Source organism: Pyxicephalus adspersus, chromosome 9 (genome assembly GCF_032062135.1).
Source record: "Pyxicephalus adspersus chromosome 9, UCB_Pads_2.0, whole genome shotgun sequence".
Classification (NCBI taxonomy): domain Eukaryota; kingdom Metazoa; phylum Chordata; class Amphibia; order Anura; family Pyxicephalidae; genus Pyxicephalus; species Pyxicephalus adspersus.
Window position 1 is genome coordinate 40134846 of NC_092866.1, and position 13001 is coordinate 40147846.

Here is a 13001-nt window from a genome sequence, read left to right on the forward strand (position 1 = left end):
AATGTAAAGTGGTAATAAAGAATTTTGCTTAGTGTGGCGTCTATTCTTTTTTTTTCTTGTTTAGTTCCATATGTCCCCAGACAGACCCTCTAACAAGGTTATCAAGCCTTGTCTGCATCTGGTGCAAGAGTCTGATCTGATTTCACCTGGGGTGAGATCATCTCCGCTGGTGATCTCATGTCTAACATGCAGGGAGTCCGGCCTTAGCTCAGAGATGCAGACTAAGCTAAAAAAAATATAGCACAAGTCACAGAAAATAAATATTTAATGATCTGTATATATGATATACAGTAAATTACTGTATAAAAAATATATGCTTTCCTTAGAACCAAAAAATATATTACTTATCGTTTCTGTGCTGCACGTAAATGAGATCACCCTAAAGTGAATATGTGATTTGTCTATAATGGACAAAATATTAATTGAATTAATTTTAATGACGGCCCATTAGCGACACATACTTCTCGTCCCTTCACTCCCCCACTGCTGTGTTTGGGTGGTGGGAGGTAGGAGCAAGCAAAGTCATCTTTGTATAAGCTCCAAGTCACAGGGGGAAGGTGATTATGTACTGTTGATGGGGCCACTATTTATGTGAACCTGTTGATTCACTGTGCATGGGAACAACACAGGTTCTGTTTAATGCAATTGATTGTAATCATATTTGCTTATATTTTTTAAAAATTACTTTCCGGTAATCTTACAAAAATAGTGCATAAGGCAAGCAGCCAATTGCGTTCACTTAAGGCAAGCAGCCTAGTGCCTTCACTTAAAGCAGCAGATCTATGTTTCCATACAACCAAGATCAACAACTTCATAAAACTCCATAAAACTTTACCATAAATGGCCTCCTATATATCTCCTAAATCTTAACAAGGCAGAAAGACAAATAGCTTTAGTTGCATTTACTGATCTAAGCTATACATATTGCATCAACCAATCATTAGAATTCTTTATCAGGCTTCCTTTTCTTTATTATTATTTTGGGATTCCATTGTAACACACATTCTGCCTGACAACATTTTCTTCCTGTATTGTAAATATGTACAAGCAGCCTTCTCACTCTAAAATAGAACTAGGAGAGAATACCTCCTCCCTACAGTATGTTATGGAGAGAAGCAAAGGGAGAAATGATCTGAAGAGTAAAATTGGTTACTGTTACAGACATAAACTTATCCCCAACCAGTCTAATTCCCTAAATAGTAACTCATTGTAACTCAAAATCTCAAATAATCTCAAAGAAAATTAGTTGAAATCTCTCCAGACCTCACACAGTTTTTATCCAGGATAGTTGTCTCCAGAACAGGTGTGCCCATTAAAGGATATTTCCTTTCCTATTGCTGAGAGGTTTTCCTCTCTCTTTCTGGCAATGACCCAGCAAGGACAATAAAATAGAGATTCCTTCTTTTCCTACTTTATACAGACAATAAAAATGCCTTTACATACATACATACATACATACATACTTACATACCTTAAAACTACAATTCCATCATTTGGAAGAGTATTTAATTATTTGTTTTTGTTCTGAATTTTAGCCTGCAGACTACAATTATCAAGCCTTGATTAAAAAGATAATTCCTCAATTACAATATCTCGATGATGCACCAGTTGACCAAATAAACCCAACCACATCTCGCACTCCTTTAGAAGACTGGTTGATAGTACAGGATCTCATTAAGGAAAGTGTTGGAAGCCAGGTGGATACATCTTCAGGTAAGAGAGGGAAAAAATAAATGGATATATTACCCATACAGATTAATGGGTCTTGTGCACAACTATGCTATACATTGACATCGACAGAATTCCCAACAAGGTAGCATGTGTAAGTGAAAATAAATCATTTTGGGTTTTTTTTTAATTTCCACAAACACATAAATAGTCCTGATCCAAAACCAATATTCCTTTATCCGTTACAAATCCAGTTAAACGACATTCAGTTGTTATTTTGGAACATGTGAAAAGAAAGTTCTAGACCTCAATTATAATCATGAAACTATCCATACAATCAGTGTTATTTTGGTTTAAAAAGTCCTATTGACTTTTTCAAGTCCCAAAAACAACCAGATATCTGGTTACTATAGCTAAAGCTGTGAAAGATTGTTTTTGATTGGTTGCTACAAGACACTACATGATGATGAGCACTATGCACATTGTTCATTTCATTCTCTTTTCTCTACCCTACTGAATAAGTGTAAAAAAGCACATAATTATTGACTAACTTGAATGTAATTAATTATAGATACTTTGCCTGAAGACGTGGAAAGTGGTATAAGAAGGAAAAATGTTAGACCTAGTACTGCTCAACCAGGCATCACCAGAAGACCACAGTCAGCACCAAGACCGTCAAGTGCAGGGAGAACAATCTCCAGCCTACATAGTGCAAAAGCATGTGTTATATCTGAATCACCATGGAATGAATCAGCAGATGATGAAGCCAGTGACCTCACTAATGGTGACCTAAACATAAGATTCGATCTTCTCATAAACACTATATCTTTCTGCGTCCTAAACCCTTTAAGTTATTCACTTTCATTTAACTAGCATAGGAACCTAGGGCTTTATTTTTTAGTTCTCTATTCTACTTCCTATGGCCTCTAAGTGTTGTAACATTAGTCGTCACCACTGTTGTCCAACCTATATTTGCATCCATAGAGCATTGTATGATCTTTTTTGATTAAAAAAAGCATACGATGCCAGCTATCACCTCCATGTGGGGCAGCAGATACAGTATGTGATTATATCCTTCAAGCTCAATAAAATAAGGTAGCCAAATGAATTAGGTCTTTCTTACATTGATTTTAGTTTGTTTTTTACTATCGTACTATATTGTATACACAGATATTACTCTTAGTATACTTTAGCGTTCCTATAATTTTCTGTGTTTATTTGTTATTTTGCAGGTATTGGTAAAGTCATCTGTGGAAATCCATTAAAGGCTCTTCGGGCAAGAAAGGAAAAAATGGAGGTACATATCAGCAAAAGAAAAAAAACTTTTGGTTAAGTAGATATTGTATGTAACATACATAGTTCCATAGGTAAAATAAAAGTACATGTCCAACTAATAGAAAAATACATACGATTTTCAAAGCCTGCAGCTACACAGCCCTAAAGCTACAAGAAAAAAGTTTGGAAATAAAACAATAACACATTTTAGTTTATACAATTTTTTTCTGTGGTTTTCTTAAATAATCATTATTCAATAATTCCAATTAAATTCACTATTAATGAACCAATAGCTGCATTTTCCTTGGAATGGTGCATTTACTATTCACATTATGCTTGAAAAGCTCAAGCATGCATTTTTAAAGGACTGTAGTACAGCCCCCCACCTCTGATCTGTATTCCAAGCAGCCGCTGTATGTCGCCATGAGTGCCACCGCCTATAGGACTGTATTGTGAATGTGCAGAATAAAAAATATTTTTTCTAATCTTATTTCTTTCCACATAGTTTAGATTCAGGCATTTTAAATCTTTACATCTGTGGTCACCTAAAGAGTTTTCCTTTTTTTAGTCTAATCAACCTTTCCTTGTCAGTTAACGCCTATAAACAATATCCAGGAACCGGGACACAGGCCTGAGCCTGATGCAGGAACTTCAACTCACAAAGATCGTGATGATGTGTTGGCAGAATTGAAAGCATGGAGAGAGAAGAACAATGAGTAAGGACTTTTTGGAAATATTCAGTTTTTTAAAACTTTCATGAATGTAGTATTAGTGTTAAGCCGCATACACACGTACATTATTGTCGTTGGAAAGGATCTTTCACAATCTTTTCTCTGCAGCGGGGAGGTGGAGAATGACGAAGCGGCACCCTGCTGCGCGCTCTCCCCCTTCCCTTGCATTAGTATCTCTCGTCATCCATTGTCCTTGGATCCGCCAAGACAGTCATTGGGACGATGGACGACGGGCGCTGTACACACGCCAGATTCTTGTCTGATATCGGGCCTGAGCCGATTATCGAGCGGGAACCATTGGACATGTGTACGTAGCTTTAGAATAGCAGATTTCTACAAACCTGCGTATACATAGTCACACACATATGCCTGGACAAATACACAAATCCCTGTCAAACCAAGTGTATCAAACAAACGTCAACCCTTTTGTTATGTGTGGGGCTGCAAGAAAATTACATGTCGCTGGAAGATAGATTCTATTTGGGAGATAGATCTCTCTCACTGGGTAAAGCCCTCTAGAGACAATCACAAGTATTTGGCAGCTGATTAAACCTCATAATGTTCTGACATGATTGTCTGTGTGGGGAGAGATATGTTTACTGAACTTCTCAACAAACATTAGTGGTCAGTTGAAACTAACAATGTTCAAAAACATTCGAACTTCAAACTACCTAGTATTACTGTTAGACTTTTCAGAATTCAACCATATTGTCATTTCTAGCCTCTTTTATTTGATTTGTTTCATATATTAGGGCAAATCAGTACATAACCTTGCTAGATCACCTACAACATTGTGACATTACATGAATGTCTTTTAGGTTGTTAAAGAGAATACAGGCTCAACGTGCTCCTCAGGTCCTCACTATAACACATAGCGATGATGAGGAAGAAGATGAGGATAGTCTGTCCTCTAGCAGTGAAGATCTAGAACTAGAAGAATCCTGGGACTCACGATGTCTAATAAGAGTCACTCCAGATACCACAAGCCCATCTCCTCGGTCACCTTCAAGTGAGTAGCCAGCTCTCATTTTTTCCCATGAACAGTTGCTAAAAAATTACAAATAGCCCAAAATAACTGTCCATAGAAATGTTATACTGTCAATAATTATTACCAAATAAAGTAGGTAATCTATCTAATTATACATAGTAATATCTTTCTTCCTCATAAACTGGACTTACTGGAATATCTGAAAAAAAATGGGAGCTTGCTTCCCCAATAATTATGGGTTGGTCTGTGCCATACCTTAAAAAGTGGTCTTTTAAATCCCTGACACCATTATACTTTACAATAACACAAATTACTTTACACTCTACTGGTCTACCGATTCATAATTTTGTCACTCTACTTTCTGTTCTATCCAGGATTGTTCTCAAGTCTACAAATATCTCTGGCTAGAGTGCAGCCATTATACTTGTTGGGTGTCAATGGACTTTTCTTGGCTTTTAAAAGGTTTTTCATTCCCATAAAAGTCTATAAAGATGCATAATACACTAGAAGAAAGTTAAATACACTTCAGGCAAATCATGTCAGAAGCAGGTCAAATAAGCCATCAGTTAATTCAAAGTTATCTTAAAAGCATCTCAGATTGATATCTACATAATTGATGCCAATGACATAAGCTCAAAGAACATCTACACATGCCTTTTACTTGTTTGTGTCAGGTACAATACTGTGAGTTAATTCTATTCTAAAGTCCAGTCCCACCTTTTACAAAAATTGTTTCATGCATTTATTTTTTTCTTTACATTGTTTTCTTTGATGGGACAATGATATATGTTCATCCTTTCTCCAAAAACTGTTTCGCTTAGTGTATAGTACTGTAAAACTCTTTGACAATTGTTTTACGCTATGCTCAGACCTCCATTTGTCCAGGCAGTTTTAAGCACTTTTACAGCGTGTAAAAATATAGCATGTAAAAAATAGCTTAAAGTTAAAAAAATGGGTCTGTTTTTTTTTGTGCAGGCACTAGCCTTAAAAAGCAGTTAATCAGGAGCTCCATGTACAGTACCTTTCAAGGGCAGTTTGGCCACAAAACCACCTCCAAAACTTGCAACTGAACTACTAAACATTTGTTGTGCAGGTGTTTATGAGCTTTTGCTGCAGGCATTTATGTGTGTTTTTAAAGTCACGGAATTGCCCATAAATTTTTGCTGAATAGAAAACTTCTTTAGGACTTTAAAAAGCCAGAAAACGATGCCTATAAATCCCTGTACAGGCATTGAACCTCTGCATCCAGTTTTAGAATTTGTGAAGCTCTGTCCTACAACTCAGTACAGTCCTACAGAAAAGAGGACCTGGTTTTATTCTGCTTCAGTTCAGTAAGGCTACATACACACATGCAATATTTATCATTGGAAACGAATAAATAACGACCGATCATCCGATAATCATTAACAAAAAAGTGAACAATAACTGGCCAACAACAACATTGAACTAGGAATGTCGCTGGAAACGAATGATCATCCTGGCGAGTCTGTTTGGGAGATGAACGTTCGCTATCTATTGTGTGTACTGTTCAGTGATCCTGGATGTTTCTGCAGTACACTTTCTCCTTTTCACATCACTTCCTGCATCGTTCAATCGATCAAATCTAGTGTGTGTACATTATTGGTAGATTATATATTTGAAGAGAATTCTGCACTATACGATCGTTAACAAATAATCATGAATAATCGTTGATCGGTTGTTAATCGTTTGTTTTCTAACAATAATTATTGCACATGTGTACGTAGGCTTACACTAACAGTCTTTTTACCCCCCAGCCTGTGACTGGAAAGTGAAAGGAGAAGTAACAGGCTGATAAGCTTTCACTATGTGTTCCTCTCATATCAGCATGCGCATTGTTCTTCTGTACTAATGATTGACTTCTAAAACTGTTTCTCACTTCACAAGTCTGAGCCTAGGTTTGGAAAACCATTGGACCAGTTATTAGAAATAATTTTATCTGATAATAAGCTGATTATCTTTTGATTATCTCATAATACACTTTAATACTACTTAAGCTGCGTACACACTTCCAATTTTTATCGTTGGAAATGAACGAACGACGAACGATCGATTGGGCAAAAATCGTTTGTAAAAAAAGTAACCAACGACGCCGACGAACGAGGATAGTCGTTGGAAATGAACGACCGGACCAGCGGATCGGATTGGACGACGATCGTTGACCATCTATCGTGTGTACGGTCGTTCATTGATCGTCCATGGTCTGAGCATGCGCGGTGAACGAACGTTCGCTCACTTCGTGTGGTGCACGTCACTTCCTGTATAGTTCAAACGATCGCATCTATGGTGTGTACAATATCTGCGAACGATCGTCTCGTTATCTGTATGTACAGGATCGGTGCTTTACGATCGTTCGCAGATATCGTGCAGGATCGTTCGTCGTTCGTTTACCAACGATAATAATTGGAAGTGTGTACGTAGCTTTACACTACCATATTAATTTCTCATTTTTCATGGATATTCAATTATATATAATTTGTGTTAATGCAACGTCAAATAGTTTCTGACAATTTGTGAGCACTGGTAACCAAGCACTTTATGGGAAAGCAGAAGGTCCGGTCCACAGCTTTACCTTTGCAGATTGTAAATTTAAACCTAATATATGGTAATGAATACCACCTAGTAGATCTACCAACTAAAACTGTTTATTTGTCTTCTCTGACTAGGCCAGTTTGGAGAGATGACTTTGCAGGATACTCCACTTCAGCCATCCCCGCCTATTACTCCATGACCACCATCTTCCACCACTGGAAATTCACGCCTCAACAAAGGAATTGATATGAGAGCCAAACGTTTACTCCGAAGTACTGGACAGGCTAAAAGTTTTACCCCAAGGGTAGGGGAAGTAAATGCATACCTAGCAGATGAGGAATTCCTGCTGGCTGATTCAGATGACAAACACATTAGAACTCCACTCTTGTCACACACAATGGAAGGTGGAAGACTTGGGCCTGGATATTCATCAGCAACATTAATACATCACACGTGAGTGTTTAAGTACTTTAGTGTTCAGTGTATTTATGGTGCATGTAGAGATTATTTATGTTTGTTAAAAATCACAACACTATTTTTAACTCCAGTCCTCAACGGCCACATATGTACCAAGATTTGATATACATCAAATTTTCTTGTTGTTTGTACATCACACCTTACTTTAATTGTGTTGTAGAAATACTGGATGGACACCCCTAGGCTATTTACTTTCTGTCCAGGAGACAAAACAGGAAATAGGTAAATTTCCCCAAAATAAAGAGAATTATCCTCTTTTAGTTAGATAATTGTTACCCAACATCTCCAATGGAAGTTTTCCCCTCATAAGCACATAATGCAATGCATTTGTCATATAGGAGTATAAATTAGTCTACCATTGTACAACCATTGTGTTTCTGTAAATATGTTCTTGTTGTTTAGGTCTACAGTAGAAAGAAAAAGTCCTACACTTACCACTCATCAACCAGTCATCCGTTCCATCAGTAAAATGCCACAGAGACCATCACCACCACATAATATTCGCCCTGTTACATCAAAGGGCATTCTGCAAAGATTGCCAAATAGACCAAACCTTCTAACAGCCAGCAAGACCTCAAACACTTAGGTCGGCATACGATGATGGGGAAATGTGGATATCTTCACAATGCTGACCACTCTGCTGTACTGAGCCGTTTTCATGATATATATGTACAAGCAAGAATGGAAACTTTAAAACTCCCAATAAATGCAATTTTTTAAAGTGAGAAACAATAATGACCTCCCAAACAAATGCTCCTATATAGACTGATTTGGTTTACTTGCTGCACTAAGACATAAGAATATCTTATATACATATCTTTGTATAAGAAAAATTGATGCAATAAGAAATATTTTTATTTTTTGGAAACTACATGGAGCTTTTTACACGTTGGGTTGTTAATTTCACATCTACTCCATGGTTTACATATTCTGTTATATGTGTGCTTTAAGGCATAGGAATTCAAATGCCAAATTGTAAATTACCGACTGACAGACATCCATGCTGCAAGTTACAAATTGGCAATGGAAAGATTACTTTTTTTGTTATCAGCTGGTGACCTGAATCTCTTTCCAGAGACTGAAAGCAAAAAATAATATTTATTTTACTGATTTGTAAATCCTAAAACTTTTCTACAGCCCTTTACAGAGACCTTTAAACGTATTATATTTGTTCCTGCTGCTAAATTAGCTTACAGTCCAATGTCCTTAACATAGCTATGCCAAAACAGTAGAATCAGTTTATCCTACCTGTATATGGGAAGAAAAAATACCAAGCCTGCACAGAAAATAAAGACTCTGATACTGAATCCCAGCAATGCCAAGCTTTGGCCTTAGTACAGAACCATATTTTGGCTAGAATTTATCTAATGATATCCCCAATATGTGTTAGATTTGTACAATATGAACAATATAAATAGTTACCAGACAGAAAAATCACACTTTTTTTACTTTCTGTAATTTGCAGAACCCATAATAAAGCTCTTGACATGAGTCTTACAGTTGTTCAGAGTTAAACTGGAAATGTGTCAGAGCTTTTATTTTATTATTTATTTATTTAACCATATGCTAGTTTAGAATAAAAAAATATTTTGGGGGGTAAATAATTAAAAGATAACAAGGTCATACTTGTTCTTTTAGACCATAAAATATGGTTGCATGACAGAACAAAGGAGAAAAGTGAAGATTTTGTCCTTACTAGATAGTTTTTATATAAATAAACTATGGAGTAGTTAAGAGAATTTCACAGTATTTCACACAGCTAAAAGTGAAACTCATTTTTTTCCATTTTTGGCCCTCTTACCGTATTAAAGAAAATGTATTTAAATATACCAAGCTCTTCCTAACATCTTCACACTCCAACTCTGTAACCAACTTTATCCTCACTCCAGCACCTGCAGTCCTTCTCAGGCAGAATGACATTTTGTCATCGTAATTGCAAAAGTTACAACAGCTGCAAAAAGTATGTTACACCTCATGAACAAATATGTAACCAGTGACATCAGAGCAAAGATATATCCCTAAACTCCATATTTGTTTCAAGTCAATCATTCGAATTGCCAGGGAATAAACCAGGGAATCAGACATTTCCTCAAACATTCCCTGGTGGGAATCCTCCGGGTCCATGTGTTTCAGTGGCAGTAATTGATTATCGCCAGGGAATGTTTGTGGAAATGTCAGATTCCCTGTAAATAAAATATATTTATGACTTATAAGTCATAAACATGAATGGCCACCAAGACCTGAACACATTGTTGGCCAGTACAACATGAAGCATAAATCACTAAATGATCCGCAGAAAGTTTACACCACTTCATATTAAACTTGAAAAATGTTGTCATTGTAATGGATCATGATGGTATGGGTTTTCAGTATCTGAAGGACAAGTTTGGAAAAGTTATACCAGATGCTAAACTGAAAGCAGGAATTTTTGTTGGTCCCCAAATCCGCAATTTGATGCGTGATGCCACATTCAGAGACAAACTCAACCCACTTGAACTTGCTGCTTTCTGGACAACCAGTGAGATGAAAACATGCTGAACTTGTGAACAACATGCTAACAGCATACCATCAACTTGGCTGCCAAATGTCACTTAAAATTAATTTCTTACCTTCCCATCTGGACTTCTTCCCACACAATTCAGCAATGGGAGCTTCCATGTTTATAACCTTCCAAGTTCTCCTTTCTAGTTTTAAAATTTAAAATGGAGTAGAGGTTCACTTGAGGATAGAAACAGTGCTTAACTTATATATAAGTAATTGGTACGGATAGGAAGGATTTATCGTGTCTTTAGTCATGTGGATAGAGATGAGTGTTGTTCCTGTATTTTACTTTTCTCATTGTCTTGTATGTCTTGGCTCATACTTATATTTTTTCAGACATGGCACTACATTCTAGTATGGAATACCACAGAAAGTTTAGTAGAGGTCCTACCATTTTCGTAGTCTAAAAGGATAGCCCTTTGCCCGATGCATTCTACGGGTAACACTTCTAGAACTTTTTTGACACTTAACATGAACTTACTGAATAACCTGATCATTTTTATGTGAAAGAAGGTGTGCCTTAAATACAAATTGACAGCCAGTGAAGCCTTAGACCTCTACAAGAGCATTTCCCTTTGTTCATGCAGTACACATTTTCTTGTTTATTACTTTTGGAATCTGATCTAGCAGAAAAATTCTTTGATTTCATTCTTTCAAATGGGTGTTTTGAAAGATTATAGGTCCTTTGTAAGGTTCTTTCTTCCAATCAGCTGTGAAAATCCTACTTAGAGGCCTGATGATTCTAGTGGCAGATATGTTTAAGATTGTTTGCCCTGTTCTCTCCAGAGCACAATGTGTCATCATAGCAAAACATCTCAGAAAAAAAGCCCTCCTCAGATTTTGGATTCCAAGAGATGTTTTTTTTCTCTTTAAATGTTTTATTTTCTACAATCTTTTTAACTTTCAGAAGTGTCTGAACAGGATTATTCACAAAAGGACATCTAATAATTCAGTAGTTAGTAGTTTGTCAGGTTTTACCCATGTCCTTCATTTACCAACTCTGGAGAAAATTTTACCTTGATTTTCTTTCAAATGTTGACTATATATATAATCGTTTTAGGTCTCTGAAGTAGTATGGCTGTGGGTTTCCTTCAAGCAAAATAATGAATCTAACTTGCTGCTCTTTGTTGGGAACATTTCGTTTTTTAATTTTTGGTTTATATTCCCCAGGATTCAGATTTATTAGACCCATTGCACACCTGAATAGGGGGAGCAATGAAAGCATGGTGGGCTACAAGAGAAGGTGCAGGTTAATTAATCACACTAACTATAGAAACAGCCCTGCCATAGATGTCACATGTGGACCTTTGTAATTTATCCTACTGTCTGAGCAAAAACTGAAAAAGGGTTATGTTATAATGAAAAACTGCTTTAAACTATTTTAATAAGGCGCCTTTGCTGCAAGAAAGAAACTTCTGAAATACTGGTGCTGTCACAGGAGAGCTTTTTGCAGCGAATATATGAATTGGTTTTGTATTTGTATATCTAGCTAGAGGATGACAACTAAATGAATACATGTGAAGGATAATTACAAAATTAAAGGGTCAAGGGTTGAGTAATGAGCAAGAACTATGAAAGAAGGAAACTTCTTAAAGCTAACTGAGCTCAATTGCCAAAAATCTGAAAGAAGGAGATCAGGAAGAGACAAAAGCAACCGCGTGCCCAAAAGCAACTTTGCTTTCAATGACATGGAGCAAATCCATTGTAACCCCAACTGTGTGCAAATGCTTGTACAAAATACTTCCAACCACTCTAGTTCAGTTGAATGGGAGTGGTTGGGACCACAGTTGACCTGGCAGCAAACCACTTCAGTCAACCACAAATTGAAAGGGGCCTGAGATTACTGGAATAGGAAATTACATTTGTGGGATGATGGGAAAAATAATTCAAATTTAGGTTTTAGGATAATGGGGCAGAGGGCACAAGAAAAGATCAGGGGAGCAGGAAAATCATTGAAAGATCAGAGGTAAATCAGATAGGAGGCTAACAGATGAAGGAATGGTGCCTAAGCAGAAGAAATAGAACAGTAATGAACTAGAGGTAATAAAGCTATAGACAGAACTGGTTCAGGGAAGTGAGGGAGGAATTTGTCTATTGACCACTACAGCTTCATTCTTTACATTTAGTATGGTATGGCAATATGTTGGTATTTAACTTAGTGATATCATAAAACATATTTATATTGCATTTTTTAAACTACCAATTTTATATCTAAGGTTCTGAAGAGGGTGTTTGGTCACTGCAACTTCTTTGTCTTTGTAGAAAAGGTACAATGAAACTACATAACAATAATATATCTCTTGGTGAGATGTTTGTGCTCCCAATTCTTCTCACCTGTGTCAGCCATTACAGGTGGTTCTTAAGATTTTATATTCATTTTAACACCTTCTGCAGCATGAGGACTGAAACTTCTGTGTAAGTTCACGATGATGGCATCAATGCCAGTGAGTGGTTTTGTCCGTTCACGTCTAACATATGAAATGCTCATTCTAGGTGGACTGACCCTAAATTCAAAACACATGCTGGGTTGTGTGTTGGGATGAAATTTTGTTGTGTGTTGTATGTATATTGATTCACACTCACTTGTGATGTGTTTTTGTTCTTCCTGTGAAAAAGCAAGACAATCATATTTTTTAATCTAAAATTTAGTTTGTATAAATAAAGGCATTTTTTGATCATTTGTAAGAGTAATAAATGTTTATTGGTTTCTGTTTGAATATTTGGCACAATGTCAGCAGAATTAAAATGCAACATTAAATGTACATCAGATA

At 36.5% G+C, this 13001-nt stretch overlaps 1 protein-coding gene across 1 annotated transcript in view; it reads left to right on the top strand.

Moving 5' to 3' along the window:
• The window catches only part of LRRC56 (leucine rich repeat containing 56), a 38825-nt gene extending 25917 nt beyond the window's left edge, over nucleotides 1-12908 (top strand). Inside the window, 7 exon segments of the mRNA XM_072421512.1 lie at nucleotides 1536-1713; nucleotides 2240-2452; nucleotides 2901-2965; nucleotides 3535-3659; nucleotides 4493-4683; nucleotides 7347-7665; nucleotides 8092-12908. Of these exon segments, the coding sequence (XP_072277613.1) occupies nucleotides 1536-1713; nucleotides 2240-2452; nucleotides 2901-2965; nucleotides 3535-3659; nucleotides 4493-4683; nucleotides 7347-7665; nucleotides 8092-8275 (1275 nt within the window). The 3' untranslated portion in view covers nucleotides 8276-12908.
• The last annotated feature ends 93 nt before the right edge of the window (nucleotides 12909-13001 follow it).